Source organism: Phocoena phocoena, chromosome 19, assembly GCF_963924675.1.
Source record: "Phocoena phocoena chromosome 19, mPhoPho1.1, whole genome shotgun sequence".
Lineage (NCBI taxonomy): Eukaryota > Metazoa > Chordata > Mammalia > Artiodactyla > Phocoenidae > Phocoena > Phocoena phocoena.
Genome location: NC_089237.1, coordinates 26,138,048 through 26,158,943, shown reverse-complemented (window position 1 = coordinate 26,158,943; position 20,896 = coordinate 26,138,048). Strand labels below are relative to the sequence as shown.

Genomic DNA, 20,896 nt, shown 5'->3' with positions numbered 1-20,896 from the left:
ATTACAACTAAATTGCTATGGTAATAAAAAAGACCCTTTTGTGCAATTATGCAGCAAGAAAAAACAAGTTTTCTTTTTTTTTTTAAACAGAAATGATTGTAATATAATCAGGCAAAAGGCATTATAAGCAGTAAGGGAATACCTTAGTTGAAGACCTTTTAAGTATTTTTTATAACACTATAGGTCTTCAAGAAACGTTTCTTTTATTAAGAACGATAAGTGTAACATTTTGCCTTTTGGAACAACTCACAGAAATGATCAAATGAAAGATTAAAAAAGAAAAATTTTATATTTTATAAGATAATGAAGAGTAATGATACTGGATATATGAAAGTCAAGCCTCAAGGCTGATTTTTTTAATTTTACTTTTGCTTATTTACTAGCTATATAGTGTAAAAAAACAATTTATTAAGTGCAATTCATTTGAACACATAAGGAAGTACTGCTACCACATAAGGAACGTGAGAACACTGTATTCCTAAACCTTAGCATTTATAAGCAATATAAAAATACAGTTTTATTTCCTAGCATGGTGAATATTAGTTAACTGTTTTTTTTTTTAAGTAAACCTTTTTTTTAGAAAAACGTGGTAAATCAGCTCACTGAGGGTAGATTAAACCAAGAAAACTCCTTATTTCCCATGTTAACAGTTCTATATTTTCTAAGCAGTCAAATGATATGTATTATTGTACGATGGTCTTAAAAACAGTAAAGATTCTATAAGAGCCACAACATGAGTGATGGAAAAAATAATACGGAATAACCCACATTTTATTTTGCAATCACTGAAATTACTGTAGGTGGGTTTTCAATTTGATAGCTGAATTCTGAAAATTGCAAGAGAAAAAGGAAAAGAAAACAGAATGAATGCAATAAAAGGAACAGAGGATCACTGCTGTACTTCTGATTCTACTGGAAAACTCCTAGGCTGTGCTAGGTTGAACCGCAATTGCACACAGATAGTGCACCAAATTGTGTGCTTTAATATATGTACTTGTTTGCAGTCAGCAATGTCCTGTTACTAAGGCCAAAGGAATAAACTATACAATCTGTTTTCCATCATGGGTCTCAAATTAAGACATGGATTTCTTGCTTACACTGGCAAGTAACCCTATCAGTCTCTTCCATAACCTCTATTCACGTCCCTTCTGCGTGGATGTTGTACGTGAAAACAAGGTATTTCTTGGAACAAAGAATGTGAGCTGCTGCTACAGGACACAGAAGGCCATACCGATTCCCATGGATCTTTTCTAAAGCCGTAAGCATATGTGCCCAGGTGATTAAGAGTCACTGGCTTTTGAGAAAGGCGTTTAGAAAAAGAAAAGAGATACATGTGCAAATTCCACTGTTCCCTAGTGTTTTATATAGCAATTAAACTGTTCATTGGCCTAAGGAATAAACAGCTTTTAATTTCCAATACTGATTTAATCCAAACTCCGTTTGACCAAAGCAAATCATGAAATATTTATACACTTAAACTTCTTTCCATTCCTGGCCTTATTCTACCTTCTGAAGTCAGTCACATTTACATTCTCTATTAACTACAGAACCTGGCCCGACTGTGTCCTCTAAGTATCAAACACCCTGACAGGTGTTGGTGAAGAAAACAGGAATGAAAGTGATCACAGTATAAGAATGACAGGCCATAAAATGGTGCTGTATAATCGCCTTCCAGTGTTTCCTAATCTGCATAGAAACCTCCCATTCTTCATGTGTATTACTCATATAAATCTACAGTTTAAATGTTGTCAGGCTATCAGTAAGCACCTGCGGGTTTCCAGGTCAGTGCTCTAAGTTCAATAAAGGAAAGTGGCAATCCTGTGGATATTTTCAGTCCAGAGGAGGCTGGAAGGCCACAGAATGGTGCCAAGACATACAGTGGGACATGGTCATCATTAAAAATCCCACAGAAAAAAATCAAATGAGCACAGAAGATGGCAATTACAACTAGAGCCTTGTGACCATGCAAGGGAGAGGGGAGCACCCAGAAGACCATACTATGCATATGACCCTATATAGCTAATGGGCCAACATTTTCCAAAACAACCTATGAAAAGCATTCAACTGATGGAAAAACAAAGCTGGAAACAGCTCTTTAAATATTAAATTGGTTTGATTCTTTGAGTTATTTTAGGATTTAGCCCAGCTTCTTTGATATTGCCAGAATCCCCTTCATGTTCATTAGCTACTTTTAAAAATCAGCAGGGATTTTAATGTGAAAAATAGAGTGACTGTAAGATATAAATACATTTGTATAATTTCTCAGGCACTGATGTGTGAAGTCAGGCACTAACCACATCTCACTTTACTTGGCACTGGGGTAAACAAAATGGTGTTTTCTGATTTGTTGGAACTTACAGAATACAGCCTTCAAGTCTTTACTGAAAGTTTATATTGTTATATGTATTATCAAAACTTCCTCCCTAAAAAGTAATATTACTCTGGAAACATTAATTGCTCAATTTGTGAATGTGATTATGTTTTATGCACAGGTATATTCATTTTCTGGAGCCTGCTTAAATGCAGAAAGGAGTTAAAATAAAGCAGTCCCAGATGGACCAATATAGCACTAAATAATTCCACTGACAGAGGAATTCCTTAGCCAAAGCCATCATGAGACCGGCACCAGAACATTCTAAAAGAAAGGCAACTGATATTTTCACTAGATGGAGGCTACACCAAAATCTTTCTTCCAAATTAGTTAATACACATCATAATTAAAACACAGTATGATTATACAAGGTTTCGCAAACCAAGTATTATTCACTTTCTAAAGAATTATGCTCTGGAAAACACGGTATTTTGAATGGCAGACCCAGCTTTTCTTAGTGTTAATCTAAATTCCAATATGCAACTTTTCTTTTTTCTCAAATGGCATAGTTCAGATACTGTAAGTAATCTCTCAGGAATCCTATTCAAAATCCTCACCTTCAACGGTTTAATTTCCTTTCTGACTCAAACTTTTAAAAAGAACAAAGAACCAAAGCGTCAAAATATAAGGAAAGGGCTTCCCTGGTGGCGCAGTGGTTGACAGTCCGCCTGCTGATGCAGGGGACACGGGTTCGTGCCCTGGTCCAGGAAGATCCCACATGCCACGGAGTGGCTGGGCCCGTGAGCCATGGCCGCTGAGCCTGCGCGTCTGGAGCCTGTGCTCCGCAACGGGAGAGACCACGACAGTGAGAGGCCTGCGTACCGCAAAAAAAAAAAAAAAAAAAAAATATATATATATATGGAAAAAAATTTAAACCATGGAAACAACTCCCTTTTCCCAAGGTTTTTCACTATTATTATACTCTAAAATGGAAAAAAATTTCCAAATTTGGTCTAGTCTTGCAGCTAACTTTTATGGGTCTTTCTAAAATTGTTTTCTTAAAAATGAAAAGAGCTAAGAACTTGCTTTACGGACTAAGTTAAAAAAGACCAAGGGTGGCTTCATACTACATTCTGAAGCTGGAAAGACAACATGCTCTACGATTAGTGGACGGAGTGCCCAACTTCAAACTCACATCAAATTCAGTCCTGGAGACTCCCTGGTATTAACAATAAACACTTTTCATTACAGAGATTATCAATCTGAATTCAGTTTACACTTACTCTGCTCAGAAGTTCATCTCAATACCATTCGGTAATTTATTTTAAATTAAATTTATATATACCTAGTTATTAACAGATATGGCCCTTTCCCCAACACTAAACTCTTAGGTCTTCCCCTTCTCGTCACAGTATAATTCCTAGTGGAGACAGGCTCTGTGATGTTTACTAAGCAATATCTTCACTAGAAGTAAGGAATAAAATTTCCATTACGTAAAGTAATGTAAGGTTTACACTTATCTTTTAAAACATTTTAACTCACATTGTAATCCAGTGCCATGTTAAAAATTTATATCCGTGGAATTATAAGGGGAAAAGGCTAAAATGTACCAATAACTTTCTTAGGAGAAAGGTGTTTGAAGAAACAAAATAAAAGGGAAAAAGCCCTCTAACCACAGGAGGGTTTAAACTTGATACTGACCAGGTATTTCTTTGGTCTAATCCTGGAAAAGTACAAATTACACACATCCCCACACTTTCAAAATGTGTGAAAGAATTATTTATTAACGTTAAGACTTACAGATCACAAAAGAGAGTGGTACAGAAGAGCTGGGAAAAAAGTCATCAGAATAAGCATGCAGATCGGTATTTGCAGAGGAATATACCAAAGCAAGTTTGAAAAGGCACATTCACACAGAAAATGTCTAAATTGAAAAAAAGACATCAGAAAAGCAGCCAAAAAAATAATAATAAAGCGCTGATTAAAATACAAAGATTTTCAATGTCAAAGAAGAGCTACTTTACAGGTAGGTAGGTAGGCAGGTAGCTACAGAAGCCTTGCTAACCCTTTGAGAGTGTCACAAATGAGGGGCAGCTCTTGCTGCCAACGAAACCAGATGATCTTAATGAGTGCACATCAAGAGGCTTTAGTGCTGAGAGATTCAATTTAGAGGGGGGACAAAAGCAGCCTAGTTGAAATTATATGCAGCAAGGGCTCAAAGGGTTAAATGTAATAATACGCAGAGAAATCAGGCAATGTTATTAGTGTTATCTACCTTCCATACAAAGAATTATAGCAAGAGTTAAAAGAGACAGTATCCCCTTCAGAGTCGAGTTAGGGTTTCTAAACAGGATTAAGGTCCAGAGCTGATAATCTACTACGTTTTATTCTCTCTTCATCAGCCCACTTCTTATTTCTCCAACAAAAAGTACCCTTAACCCTCAAACTAAGAGAGCAAGAGATACTGTGCGTCAACATGAGGATAAAGAAAAACCAAGTTGCACTGGAGAAGTCCCTGCCATTTACCCTCTTCAATACATTCACGCAGCAGTTTTGCTCAAGAACGATATAGCTCATTGGTCAGACATCAACCCCTTTTAACAACCACTCTAAAGGGATACTGCTCCTTTCGGACAGGAGGTTTACAGATCAAAAGGAGGGAACAATCCTCTTTTAAGAATATCCTCAAACTGAAGAAACTTGGCTTGAACGTTACAGGTTCCAAGCTGGGAATGTTCCAAACATACATAAAAGGACATGAGCACAGAAGATTATTTTAACAGGTCAATCAGAACAAGCTCAGTCACGAAACCAATCTCCCCTCCCCAAACGGAAAAAAAAAAAAAAAAGAAAAGACACCCTCCCAAACGCAGATTAGACTCGTCTCACAAAGAAATCTAGTTTGGCACTGTGAAAGAATATAGATTCACTTTCAGAAAAATAGCTTCTAATTAATAACTTCAGAGCCCAAAAGGCTAGTATACATGTTATGAGATTTTAAAATAAAAAGCCAATATTATTGTTCAGAAAATGGAGCACTTTGCAACCAACTGCTGTAGCTCAAGCAGCTCATACAAAAAATAAACAAAATCACTCTAGCAAACAAACAGCGGCAAAAAAAAAAAAAAAAAGGAAAACATTTGAAGAAGGGTACATTAGAAAAAGAAGTAGACAGTCAGGGGCACAAGGAGCCCTGCAGACAGCCCACTGCACTTGGCAAGTAGCCTGTGGAACACGTCACTCCTCCTATACCTTGCTCCCAATTCAGCACCCTGTTTAAGAAGACCTCTAACATCTCAATAGCCAAAGGATGGATGCAATTTTGTTTTCTGACTTACCAAATTGATATATGCAAAAGCCGCCATACTTTACTATTTCTTCCTGAATCTGTAAACTTGGGAGTGTCTTATGTGTCCCTCTCTAGTTAAACGACAATGAACCCTTCGTACGCATAATGCATTTTCTGGAATAATACAGTAATGCTGAGATATTTCTCATTATTAAAGGCCACAAAATAGGTTTATCTTTCTATATACATATCAAAGAACAAAACAAAATAAAAACTAGGACACTTGGGAATCTAGTTTTTCTGACAGGAATTTGGACTAGAGAATCAACTGCTACATGTAAATCCATATGGAATTTAAAGAGGGCTCTCTTCTAAGATGTTTTCAAACATTTTATGAGAAAGTTAGTAGTTACCCTATCTACCATCTACAGTTGTGTTACAATTTACTACTCCCAGTAATAGCGTTAACACTGAAAACCGTACCTCAATTCCACTAACAACTCCTGCCCTCCTCCTTGCCAGACCCTGGCACACAGGGCATCCAGATACAAGCTCTTGCCCTCTTCTCTTATAGCGATGTGGCAAAACTGCAGTATAACTGGCTAGACATTGTTACTTTCTTGGTCTAACAAGAGTCGGTTTCTATAAACCAAACAGAATACTCTATTGGCAGCTGCCAAATATACCCAAGAGAAGAAAAAAGGAGAAGGAAACATTGACTTCACTCACAGAAATGGAGGAACATTACTGACACTGCAAAAGTCTTTATAAAATTTCTGGCAATGTGTGGCTCATTCAGCAGTGGATTTTAATGTGCCTCAGACACCAAGTTGGTGTTAGATTTCAAACGTAAAAATATCTTAGCTATCCAATCTAAGTTTCATTGCATTCATGGTATCCACATATCCAAGTATCCATAGAATCCAATTCAACACTGCTTTAAGGGGACTGGCAATGAAGAGGTTAATTATTAGACATTCATAAGGGTTAAGAGCCAGAGCCTTCCTCTTCTGTCAATCAACACCCACAGAACCATCTTTGAAGTCTATATCACCATCACCAGAGCAATCTCACCAATTCCTCACCTGCAGCAGGCGGATGCTGGCCACTAACTGTTGGTAAATCCAAAGAGCTATCAGACATGACATGCTTAAGATCTCCTCCCACATCAGCCAGTTTCATGTCAAACTGAACAGAGAGTGCATCTTCAGAGTCCTCCTTGCCAGCACTGCTGCCACCAATGGAAGGGAGATCCAAGGACTTCACCGAAGCAGAGTCTTCTTTGGTGTGTCTGAAAGTCACTGCTTTCTCTCCCACGGATTTGTCCGAGCTCATGGAAGAAAATTTACTGGAGTGGAAGTCAGCGAAATCATCATCGCTCTTTCCTGAAGGAGTGTTATCTTTCAGCTCGTCAACACCTAGTCCCGATCCTTCCAGAGAGAGCTGTCTGAAGACATCGTATTTGGTAGACGCAGCGGCAGAGTTCTGTCCGTTCTTCACTGTGCTGCCCACGCTGCTGCTTAGAGGAACCGGACTACTTTCCTCTTTAAGGGCCTCATATTTGTCATCTGCCTTTTGCTCAGATAAAATAGAACTATTACTGAAAGCCATAAAATCTGCAAAGTCGTCCTGCTCCCCAACAGATGCTGGACTAGAATATTCCCCAAAGAGGTTGAATTCTCCAAAATCATCAGCCAAACTAGAAGTTTTAGTTGACGCCAATGTCGTCATGGGTGCCACAGATCCCGTGAGCTGGGGTCGTGAGGAAACAGATTTTGATGCGCTGAATGCAGCTGAAAAGGACAATGGTTTCTCGCTGCTGCAAGTAACTGAGGAAAACATATCTAGGTCTGCTAAGTTCAGAGGATTTTTCACTTGTGTTTGTGGTTTCTGTTGGATAGCTCCTGAGGGGAAGGCTGCCGGAAAAGGTTTGTCTTTTGCTGGTGGCTCTAGTGGTGAGATACTATCGGCGGTTTTAAAATCGGTGAAACCATCATCATTTCCCGCAGATCTGAACTCTGCAAAGTTTTCTCCTGCAAGAAAAAACACAACCAAATACAAAAGAATGCTGAGCCTAAATCCCATGATCCATATTAAAGTACAAGCATATTACAGACCTTTCCCTCACTGGCTTCACATTATTTAACCATAGTTTAATAATATCCCTACCCAATGTCCCTTTTGTTTCCACACTGAAGGCTAGTGATAGGGAAATAAATAAAAATCAAACTGAGCACACGTATCACACGATTTTCATTTGCTCATTTCAGTGTGATATGATATGTGACATGATATGTCTGTGCCAGAGCCTTCAGCTGTCCAAAAGCATTGCTCCAAGGATGTTTTCTCACTATTGCTAGCCAGCCAAGCATCCAGGAGAATAAGAAACAGGCGCTGGACAGTGGTTAAGAATCCGCCTGCCAACGCAGGGGACACGGGTTTGAGCCCTGGTCTGGGAAGATCCTACATGCCACAGAGCAACTAAGTCCGTTTGCCACAACTACTGAGGCTGCGCTCTAAGCCTGTTCGCCACAACTGCTGAGCCTGCACATCACAACTGCTGAAGCCCATGCACCTAGAGCCTGTGCTCTGCAACAAAGAGAAGCCACTACAATGAGAAGGACTTGCACCGCAACGAAGAGTAGCCCCTGCTCGCTGCAACTAGGGAAAGCCTGTGCTCAGCAACGAAGACCCAACGCAGCCAAAAATAAATAAATTAAATAAATAAATTAAAAAAAAAAAAAGGAAATAGGCGCTGGAGGTTCCTGAAGAGAGGCATATTAAAACACATAGTGGCCCTTCAAAGATAAAATGTGTTACATGGTAATCAATCAGAAAAAAAATATCACAGGTACCAATGAAGTATTACGAAAAATCCTGAATCTAGTATTTAGGATGTACAAGACTCTGCTCAGCTAGGCACTTAGGCTTATGGTTAGATACTATGTGGTTTTGCTCAAGTATATTGAGGCATTAATTTCAAGGGATTTGATGAAAAATTCTGAAAAGGCATCTGCTTATTTGCAAAGCATTCTTGCTAAGGGCACATTATAAAGTAGTTCCCCCCACACTTTCCAACAAATAAGCTGAATCTTACCCAAAAAATCCATGAGTACTTGGGCTCTTCTTGAAATCAGCAATCTCACTGTACCAATCAGCACTTATTCTTATTTATTACAATCCAAAGGGATTTGAACACCAATTCCATTATTAAAAATTTTGAGGGGACTTCCCTGGTGTTGCAGTGGTTAAGAATACGCCTGCTAATGCAGGGACACAGGTTCAAGCCCTGGTCCAGGAAGATCCCACATGCCATGGAGCAACTAAGCCCGTGTGCCACAACTACTGAGCCCACATGCCACAACTACTGAAGCCCGTGCACCTAGAGCCCGTGCTCCGCAACAAGAGAAGCCACTGCAATGAGAAGCCTGCGCACCACAACAAAGAGTAGCCCCTGCTCGCCACAACTAGAGAAAACCCACGTGCAGCAATGAAGACCCAACACAGCCAAAAATAAATAATAAATAAGTTTTTAAAAAAATTTTGAGGATCGGATTTAAACTTTAGTTTATATTGTGCTACTCTGAGGATGGGGTTACTGACAGCATTTTTTAAATTATTTTTTTAGTTAGAGAAAATAGGTACTAAGGTATTTCTCATAAATAATTAAATAGATGCAGTCAGATACTGATAAAAATCTGGGCCCATGGTTCTTAATAGGGTTTCTATTCTTTATTATCACAATAATTTTATCACTCATAGGCATAAGGTTAGGACACAGATGATCTCAGTTTTTGCATAGTGCCTGAAGGTCTTCCATAAAATCCACTAGGTTATACCAGATAATGAAAACCAGAGATAAACCAAATATAAATATAGCTATACTAACATCACTTATTATTTAAAAATATGAATGCCATTTCTGGAGAGTTATAAATTAAAATACAAGCTTTAATTTCTTCATCCATTTTTAAAAATTCTACTTTTCCCTAAAAATGAGATATAGAAGCATATGAACTATAAAAATGTGTGTAAAACCAAAATATAATTCTGCAAATTGTCACTTAAATAATGCAGGCTTGTGCTTATAACATGATATATACTTTGATACATCATATGAAAAAAGCATGGGGGCTTCCTTGGTGGCACAGTGGTTAAGAATCTGCCTGCCAGTGCAGGGGACACGGGTTTGAGCCCTGGTCTGGGAAGATCCCACATACCGCGGAGCAACTGGGCCCGTGTGCCACAACTACTGAGCCTGCGATCTAGAGCTCACAAACCACAACTACTGAGCCTGCGTGCCTAGAGCCCGTGCTCTGCAACAAGAGAAGCCACTGCAATGAGAAGTCAGTGCACAGCAACAACGAGTAGGTCCTGCTCGCCGGAACTAGAGAAAGACCACCTGAAGCAATGAAGACCCAACAAAGCCAAAAATAAATAAAATTAAAAATAAATTTATAAAAAAAAAAGAAAGAAAAAAGCATGGAAAATAATGGAAGCTTATTTTCCCCCTAATTTGAGCTACTTAACAAATTCACCAGCATAATTTATCAACACAGAGAAATCTATTTAATATTAGGGAAATTTTAGAAAGAGAAGAACAGCATTCAGAATTTCTGTATTTTATGTTTTTATACATACCACTAATAAAACTAAAGTCAATTTCACAAAGTGACAGAAGCAGATGTAAAACTTTAAAAATCGCCCTAGAATTTTAGGCAAGTACATCACTGATAATATTTGTATTATTTGTGTAAATAAAAAGGTAATAAGCAGTCAATTTTGTCACAGCCTAAATTTTTGATGTGCTCCTTTAAAATATCTGTGAAACTGACAAGTTTTGCTTTGTTATTTTATAAAGGAAATCACCACAGCAAACTAAACTTACTGATGAATTGTAAACGTTTCCATTAGAAATGTAACCTGGGTGAAAGGGTTAAAAAGAAATAAAAATGGGTGGGTTTACATGTTCAAAAACACAGGGGCTTTTCGGGCAAATAAATTAGTTGCAGACACTGGAAGATTGCTTATCAGGAGGTACATTAAGCATACGACTTCATGGGTAGCTTTTCAGTCCACTTTTTTAAAGTTTTAAATTAATTAATTTATTTATTTTTGGCTGCGTTGGGTCTTCGTTGCTGCGTGGGCTTTCTCTAGTTGCAGTGAGCGGGGGCTACTCTTCGAAGCAGTGCACGGGCTTCTCACTGCGGTGGCTTCTCTTGTTGTGGAGCACGGGCTCTAGGCATGTGGGCTTCAGTAGCTGTGGCATGCGGGCTCAGTAGTCGTGGTGCATAGGCTTAGCTGCTTTGCGGCATGTGGGATCTTCCTGGACCAGGGCTCGAACCCATGTCCCCTGCATTGGCAGGCGGATTCTTAACCACTGTGCCACCAGGGAAGCCCTGTATTTTTAATGAGAGTAGAAAAAAATATATTCTCCTAAAATGAACAAAGTTGGCATCTCTCCCTGGAAAGCCTTAAAGGTAAGACAGGAATGAAAGCAAGAACACAACAATGCCAACAACCATCTGGGATTCTGTTCATAAACTACTGCAAAAGCAGGGCTAAGATGTGCTGCTTACATTTTGGTGGCACCATGGTGTTTCCCAGGAATAACATACATATCATACGATCACTAATACCAGAGTATATAAAGAACCCTGATATTAAACCATGCTCTTTACTCCAAACTTGCCTTGGCCCAAGAGTTGATAAAAGCATTGCTAGGAGTAAATGCCAAATTAACAAACCAGAAGTTCCTCTGGGGTTTATTTTTGTACTCATAGTACAAAATACAGGCACTGAGGAATAAAGTTATTACATCCTAAAGGCTTGAATGAAACACAAGGAAACATTTCTAGAACCTAAGAGCTGTAAAAGATTGACTATTTCTGGGCTTCCCTGGTGGCGCAGTGGTTGAGAGTCCGCCTGCCGATGCAGGGGACACGGGTTCATGCCCCGGTCCGGGAAGATCCCACATGCCGCGGAGCGGCTGGGCCCGTGAGCCATGGCCGCTGAGCCTGCACATCTGGAGCCTGTGCTCCGCAACGGGAGAGGCCACAGCAGTGAGAGGCCCGCGGACCGCAAAAAAAATAAAAAAGAAAAGAAAAAAAAAGATTGAATATTTCTACAGATATTTAAGCAGTACACTTTCTATTTTAACTTTCACACATACACCTTACCTTTCCTGTAATTTCCCCCCACCTCCACACGTCCTCCCCATTGCTCGGAGAAAAGGGTTAGAACAAATGATTGTGGAAGGATGTTCCAAATTTGATTGTCCAATACAGAGAGGTAGAATGTGGTGTTGTTTCCAGGAGGAACTCCTCAGTAGAGGATAAAAATTTCACAGCATGCGTGGTTAAGCTTTGAAGGACATCATTTGACCTATGGATTATCTGAATCCTACACATCAGGTTTCCAGTAGGATTTAGCCACAAGTATGACTTTACATATATGGCTCTCAAATTATCATTCTACATTCCCTTCTACTCTATTTAAGCCCTTCTATCAGAGATAGGAACCACACAGGCACACAAAGCCCTCTCACTTCTACTCATTAAATTACAGCCAAGTTTGAAAATCTTGAGATGTAAAAGACTGGTTGCTGCCTTTTGCACAATCCACAGATTGCGGCACTGCCAACAGCTCAAGTCTTGTTTTGAGCGTTAAAATAACCGGAAGTGGTCACAGGAGTCTAACTTGGCTTGAAGGCTTCCAGTGAAAGGAAATGCACTATCTTCAAAGGAAATTGCATTGATTTGGGGTTTGCCCTAAATATTAGAAAATAATTTTTCTAAATTATCAGTTATTTTATTATCTAATAACTGAACCACATTTTTCTTTCTCGTAATTTCCAGAGCTACAAAACGAAACAAAAACAACCACACAGTAAAATAAAAGAATGTTTGGGATGCTACTGAAAGAACCATAAAAATCTCTTATTAAAAATGGAAATAATTTATCCATTTAAGGAAACAAAAACTTACCTAAAGATTTACTCTCTGCTGTCTGTTCAAGTTCTCGGAAAGCACTATATTTATCACCAGGCTCTATGATGAAAAGACAGAAGCCCAATTAAGGTTTAGGAACCTTAAGCTCACAGCTCAAGGACATTCACCGTAAAAGGTCACCACTAAAAACAAAAATTTACATTCATAGGTTCATGAGTTTATGAACTGTTTTTACCTCCAAATGGAACAGTATTTTCAGAGGACTTGTCAGCTGCAATTCCTTTAAACACAGCATATTTATCCACTGAAGCTGATCCTTTAGTTCCAGGAAGTGGCATCAACAAAGAAGGGGCACTAAAAGGGAAAAAGAAATATTTCTTAATAACCAGAACATTGTCTCCTTACCTTGTCATCAAGGAAGAACTTAGAGTTAAAATGGCACACAGATAACCTAGTTAAAACTCATGGCTCCCTGCTTTAAAAGTTAGAAACTATATAGGTACACCACAAATGACAAAAAACAACATCCTTTTCCTTGAAAAAACATATATTGAAACAACACTCAAGCAATAATTCTTTTCTTGATTATGTGAAAAGGAGTCAGATCCACGCTGACCATCTATCTAATCATCTTTAAGCCATAAGAACCACTGGAATGGCATTAGAAATAGATTATTATAGAATGATGACTTCCTGTAATTTTAAATTTAGGTCCATAAAACTGTGAAAGTGAACTGCTCCAAGTACGTATACCCAATATTTTAAAGTAAATTATGTTAACCTTAATATAAATTATTCTCTAAGATGGGTTCAGAATGCAGAGGTGGAATAGTTAAGATAAAAATCTATTTATGAAATGCTGTTCAAGCCAAGATGTAAATTGTCCTTCTTTTGATCACACTGCATTGCTTAGTGGCAGAAGTTCCCACATCTGATAAGCAGCAGTAGAGTTAATACAATTTGCATTTTTACGAGGATCACATCAGCAGTTCCAGAAGCTATCTTTGCAGCAAAACAACAATCACTTCAAAATTAGATAAAGATACTTTTGCCTGTGGACACATTTCCCTGCTGGATGGAAAAATAGTGTAATGAGTAGTATCTGTGTGGGTAATTCTTGGGCGGCTTAAGCACATACTATAAAAGCACTGCCTTTTTTTTTCCCCCTTATCAGACCCAGGCAGCTCCCTGGAAGAACCACCTTTACATATGAATGATTACATTCCACTACTCGTTTGTGTCATTCAGTACCATATACACAAGTTATATAAATGGATTTCTATTGAGTTCTTTGCCCTGGAGCAAAAATTTTCTACAGTCATTTAAATCTTATCAGTGGCCTACAAGCAAGGTAAAAACCCTGCTCTTGCACATGCATGCTAATGGGCGTCTGCAGTGCCTGGAGGACTTAGTGCTATCAAATATTAATAATTTCACACCAATACCAAACAGCTGCTACATATTTGATCTGGACAAATAGGTCACTGTTTATACAGTATAGGTGGATTTCTAAAAGTTCCATAAGTAATTAAACTACAACACACTGAACAGAATGTTACACAGGAATAAAGGTAATTAATGTCTTAGGAAAAAACCACAAAGTTGAATGATCTATTTGTTTTTTCATGATCGCCAACGTTAGCTATGGCCCTTTAAAGTCCATGGTAAAATCTTCCACTAAATATGACATTTATTTGAATATTATTAATTTAAAAATTATATTCAGAATTGGAAAAAAACCAGAGGATCTTCAGAGTAATGTAGTACTGCTGAGTGAAGTCAACAAAATAAAATTCCATTCAAAAAACGCTATGACTCAGACTACAATTTTATGCATATTACAAGGAAGAATTCATTCCAGTTCTTTCCTTAAAGTTTTTATTAAAAAAGACTGTAATCACCATGAAAGTGTTTATGCCAGTTATATAAAGTAGTTATCTGTTCCAAACATGCAAATGGTTATTTCTACTGTTTAATACTAACGAAAGGTACTCAGTGAGAGAGGGATACTGCTTTAAAATTTAAGAACCTGCATTCTACTGAAAGATGAGACTTTAGAGAATTTGGCCACAAAAAAGTGCTTTGCTTTTTCTCTAGTGTATCATTTGTGTTTTACAGTTACTTCACGTGGCTGCGGTAGGTGACTTTACTTAGTTGCTCAACCTGCTACATACATAAATTTAAAAAGCAAAGAAAATAAACCAACTCAAAATTCCTACGCCTTAATCCTTTTTGAACTATTCTATCGTCAGCGCCCCATGACCGCTTTGTTTATTATACGAGGCTCCCCGGTGCCTGGCACACGGTAAGTATTTTCCGAATGGATAAATGAATGATGTTGCTCCCTTCCAGATGCCCTTTCATGCCAGCTCAAGTGCTATTCCTCCTTTGACTTTGACATCCAGTTCAACACCGAGTCCAACCAATTTCTCAGATACATACTTTTCAGTATCTGTAACTCTAAACCCAGGGTAACTCTCATAACCTCACAACAGGATTACCATGGAAGCTGCATTTATCCCATACCTAGTAGCAAAAATCACTTTCTCCATGCCACTTATTTCTAAAATGCTTTACAGATGTCACAAATCATAAGGCATCCCATAACTGGTGCCTGCCCTTAACTAGTGTCATTTTTTCAGACTAACAATACTCTTGGCTCCAGCCCATTTTAACACCTTACTTGCCTTTTCATCTTCTCAAAAAAATAATGTCCATTTTTGCTTAAAAATACTGCTCAAAGTGGTCCTACCTATTTATATCATGATTTAACAAATATCCTTTTAAAATAACTCACAATATGGAATACAGATCATCATAAACTAGGGAATTCATTATACATGAACACACAAACTCACCACTGAAGGAGCAATTCTAAGAGAGTTTTATTAGATAATATAAATACCCAGATAAAACTAACAATCTTTAGAGCAGAAACTGTGCTTTTTGCTTCTGTATTTCTAGTGCCTACCCCAGTGTCAGGCACACAGGAGATGCTATGTAAATGTTTCTGAATGAATAAAGAAACGACGAGTGTGGATTCTTAGACATGAACAAAACGTTTTCATGCAAGAGAAGCACAGAAGTAGTCAAGCCAGAACTGAAGAAGAAAAATCTGCAAAGTATGGCTGTATATGAAAGTAAACTACTGGGTGGAGATAATGCCACACAAAATTGCTAATACCCCATATATCTCAGGTCTGGCCACCATCTTAAAACTTTCTATGCCCAAATTTTAATTTCATCTGCTGAAAGTTTTCTCCCTGAGGAATGAACCATCAATTTGTTAAATGTGGTTTGTAACCTTCATACTACAATATATTCATCCAACAAACCTTTATTAATTACATATTACAGGTTAAGTACTACATACAGACACATGAAATACTGTCTTCAGGTACTTACAGCCTAGTGAGGGGAACAGTCAGGTAAACCAGTAATGGCAATTACGGCACAGATGTTCACAGGCTACCATGGCAGTAGAGAAGAAGAAGCCCTTAACTCATCTTACAGGTGGGGACTGATGGAGTGGAGTTAGTAAACACTTCCTATAATGAACCAATTTTCGACATGGAACTAGAATTAACTATAGAGAGAATTTCAGATTGAAGAAAACAGAATGGAAAAGGCCAGAAGCTTGAAAGAACATGGTCAGTTTGGCGGTTTACGTGTGGCTGGAGGTAAGCTGTGGAGAAATGGCAACAGTCAAGAGGGTTGGCAGGAGCCAGATCACACATGGCCTTTTCCCATGCCAAGCAGAGCTGACAGAGTTGATGGCAGTAAAGGAGAGAGAAAGGAGACAAAAACAGCATGTTTCTGATTAGGTGACTGGATATGGTGCTCTAACAAATTCTTATTTAGCTTTGAGCAGGAAAACAATGAATCATTTTATGGAGGTAATTTGAGATGACTTGGATCATTCAGATATGTTCTAGATAGCAGTAGAACATATCAATTTGTGCAGAGGAAGAGACATGAGAAAGAACTATTATGTGTCTATCAGGTTAATACGTGTGTGTGCTGGTACAGCAGGCTCGGAACTCCCAGTACTTTACAGTCACACCCCTCGTATGTCTCTTCTATGTGTCATTTTTAAGTGTTTGATGTATTCTTAAAATCAGGAGAATAATTCTTTTCCTAATTTCTAATTCTCTATAATGCTTATCCCTTAGTTCTTCTTACAGTGTCTGCAGGAAGTGTTGACTAAGAAATAATCAATTGGTTAAAATACAAAAGATGAATGAAACTGCACAAATAAGAACATAAGAGAAACAGAATATGTACCCTGACAAAAACAAGTTCTAAAAGCAACCAAAAACATTCACATTGCTTACTCAAAGCCTCATGTGCTCTACTCAGTGGAAGAAGTATCTACTAAGTACTTCTTAAAAATGATGGGGCTTCCCTGGTGGTGCAGTGGCTGAGAGTCCAACTGCCGATGCAGGGGACACGAGTTCGTGCCCCAGTCCGGGAAGATCCCACACGCCGTGGAGCAGCTGGGCCCGTGAGCCATGGCCGCTGAGCCTGCACATCCAGAGCCTGTGCTCCGCAACAGGAGAGGCCACAACAGTGAGAGGCCCGCATACGGCAAAAAAAAAAAAAAGATAGAGATAGGAGCTTCAAGATGGCAGAAGAGTAAGACGTGGAGAACACCTTCCTCCCCACAGATACATCAGAAATACATCTACACGTGGAACAACCCCTACAGAACACCTACTGAACACTGGCAGAAGACCTCAGCCCTCCCAAAAGGCAAGAAACTCCCCCACGTACCTGCGTAGGGCAAAAGAAAAAAGAAAAAACAGAGACAAAAGAATATGGACAGGACCTGCACCAGTGGGAGGGAGCTGTGAAGGAGGAAAGGTTTCCACATACTAGGAAGCCCCTTCACTGGTGGAGACGGGCAGTGGCGGAGGGGGGAAGCTTCGGAGCCATGGAGGAGAGCGCAGCTACAGGGGTGCGGAGGGCAAAGCAGAGAGATTCCCGCACAGAGGATCGGTGCCAACCGGCACTCACCAGCCTGAGAAACTTGTCCACTCACCTGCCGGGGCAGGCAGGGGCTGGGAGCTGAGGCTCTGGCTTCGGAGGTCAGATCACCTGGAGAGGACTGGGGTTGACTGCATGAACACAGCCTGGAGGGACTAGTGGCCACAGCTAGCCGGGAGGGAGTCCGGGAAACGGTCTGGAGCTGTCGAAGAGGCAAGAGGCTTTCTTCCCTCTGTTTCGCAGTGCGCGAGGAGAGGGGATTCAGAACGCCACTTAAAGGAGCTCCAGAGACGGGCGCGAGCTGCGGCTATTAGCGCGGACCCCAGAGACGGGCATGAGATGCTAAGGCTGCTGCTGCGGCCACCAAGAAGCCTGTGTGCAAGCACAGGTGATTCTCCACACCTTCCCTCCCAGGAGCCTGTGCAGCCCCACTGCCAGGGTCCTGTGATCCAGGAACAACTTCGCCAGGAGAACACACGGCGTGCCTCAGGCTGGTGCAACATCACGCCGGCCTCTGCCGCTGCAGGCTCCCGCGTCCGTACCCCTCCCTCCCGCTGGCCTGAGTGAGCCAGAGCCCCCGAATCAGCTGCTCCTTTAACCCCGTCCTGTCTGAGCGAAGAACAGATGCCCGCAGGTGACCTACATGCAGAGGCGGGGCCAAATCCAAAACTGAGCCCCGGGAGCTGTGAGAACAAAGAGAAAGGGAAATATCTCCCAACAGCCTCAGAAGCAGCGGATTAAAGCTCCACAATCAACTTGATGTACCTGCATCTGTGGAATACCTGAATAGACAAGGAATCATCCCAAATTGAGGAGGTGGACTTTGGGAGCAAGGATATATATTTTTTTCCCTTATTCTCTTTTTGTGACGGTGTATGTGTATGCTTCTGTGTGTGATTTTGTCTGTATAGCTCTGCTTTTACCATATGTCCTAGGGTTCTGTCTGTACATTTTCTTTTTGTTTTAGTATACTTTTCAGCGCTTGTTAACATTGGTGGATTTGTTTTTTCGTTTGGTTGTTCTTTCTTTCTTTTTTAATTACTTAAAAAAATTTGTTTTAATAATTATTTTTTGTTTTTTATTTTAATAACTTTATTTTATCTTTTTCTTTCTTTCTTTCTTTTTTTCTCCCTTTTATTCTGAGTCATGTGGATGAAAGGCTCTTGGTGCTGCAGCCAGGAGTTAGTGCTGTGCCTCTGAGGTGGGAGAGCCAACTTCAGGACACTGGTCCACAAGAGACCTCCCAGCTCCACGTAATATCAAACGGCGAAAATCTTCCAGAGTTCCATCTCAATGGCAAGACCCAGCTCCACTCAGCAACCAGCAAGCTACAGTGCTGGACACCCTATGCCACACAACTAGCAAGACAGGAACACAACCCCATCCATTAGCAGAGAGGCACCTAAAATCATAATAAGGTCACAGACACCCCAAAACACACCACCAGACATGGACCTGCCCATCAGAAAGACAAGATCCAGCCTCATCCACCAGCACACAGGCACTAGTCCCCCCCCACCAGGAAGCCTATACAACCCACTGAAACAACCTTAGCCACTGGGGACAGACACCAAAAACAATGGGAACTACGAACCTGCAGCCTGCGAAAAGGAGACCCCAAACACAGTAAGTTAAGCAAAATGAGAAGACAAAGAAACACACAGCAGATGAATGAGCAAGGTAAAAACCCACCAGACCTAACAAATGAAGAGGAAATAGGCAGTCTACCTGAAAAAGAATTCAGAATAATGATAGTAAAGATGATCCAAAATCTTGGAAATAGAATGGAGAAAATACAAGAAACATTTAACAAGGACCTAGAAGAACTAAACAGCAAACAAACAATCATGAACAACACAATAAATGAAATTAAAAATTCTCTAGATGGGATCAATAGCAGAATAACTGAGGCAGAAGAATGGTTAAGTGACCTGGAAGATAAAAGAGTAGAAATAACTACTGCAGAGCAGAATAAAGAAAAAAGAATGAAAAGAACTGAGGACACTCTCAGAGATGTCTGGGACAATATTAAATGCACCAACATGTGAATTATAGGGGTCCCAGAAGAAGAAGAGAAAAAGAAAGGGACCGAGAAAATATGTGAAGAGATTATACTTGAAAACTTCCCTAATATGGGAAAGGAAATAGTTAATCAAGTCCAGGAAGCACAGCGAGTCCCATACAGCATAAATCCAAGGAGAAACATGCCAAGACACATACTAATCAAACTATCAAAAATTAAATACAAAAAATATTAAAAGCAGCAAGGGAAAAACAACAAATAACATATAAGGGAATCCCCATAAGGTTAACAGCTGATCTTTCAGCAGAAACTCTGCAAGCCAGAAGGGAGTGGCAGGACATATTTAAAGTGATGAAAGGGAAAAAACTACAACCAAGATTACTCTACCCAGCAAGGATCTCATTCAGATTCGACAGAGAAATTAAAACTTTTACAGACAAGCAAAAGCTAAGAGAATTCAGAACCAGCAAACCAGCTTTACAACAAATGCTAAAGGAACTTCTCTAGGCAGGAAACACAAGAGAAGGAAAAGACCTACAATAACAAACCCCAAACAATTAAGAAAATGGTAATAGGAACATACATATCGATAATTACCTTAAATGTGAATGGATTAAATGCTCCAACCAAAAGATATAGACTGGCGGAATGGATACAAAAACAAGACCCATATATATGCTGTCTACAAGAGATCCACTTCAGACCTAGGGACACATACAGACTGAAAGTGAGGGGATGGAAAAAGATATTCCATGCAAATGGAAATCAAAAGAAAGATGGAATAGCAATTCTCATATCAGACAAAATAGACTTTAAAACAAAGACTATTACAATAGACAAAGAAGGACACTACATAATGATCAAGGGATCAATCCAAGAAGAAGACAGAACAATTGTAAATATTTATGCACCCAACATAGGAACACCTCAGTACATAAGGCAAATACTAACAGCCATAAAAGGGGAAATTGACAGTAACACAATCATTGTAGGGGACTTTAACATGCCACTTTCACCAATGGACAGATCACCCAAAATGAAAATAAATAAGGAAACACAGCTTTAAATGATACATTAAACAACATGGACTTAATTGATATTTACAGGACATTCCATCCAAAAACAACAGAATACACTTTTTTCTCAAGTGCTCATGGAACATTCTCTAGGATAGATCATATCTTGGGTCACAAATCAAGCCTTGGTAAATTTAAGAAAATTGAAATCGTATCAAGTATCTTTTCTGACCACGCTATGAGACTAGGTATCAATTACAGGAAAAAATCTGTAAACAATACAAACACATGGAGGCTAAACAATACACTACTTAATAACCA

The 20,896-nt window shown here is 39.4% G+C and overlaps 1 protein-coding gene across 1 annotated transcript in view; it reads right to left on the bottom strand.

The window, feature by feature from the left end:
• Nucleotides 1–20,896, bottom strand: part of SYNRG (synergin gamma) — a 92,459-nt gene that overhangs the window by 27,423 nt on the left and 44,140 nt on the right. Inside the window, exons 13-15 of the mRNA XM_065896595.1 lie at nucleotides 12,786–12,904; nucleotides 12,587–12,649; nucleotides 6,686–7,633 (exon numbers count right to left, since the gene is read on the bottom strand). Coding sequence (XP_065752667.1) covers nucleotides 6,686–7,633; nucleotides 12,587–12,649; nucleotides 12,786–12,904 — 1,130 coding nt within the window. The remainder of the gene's footprint in view (nucleotides 1–6,685; nucleotides 7,634–12,586; nucleotides 12,650–12,785; nucleotides 12,905–20,896) is intronic.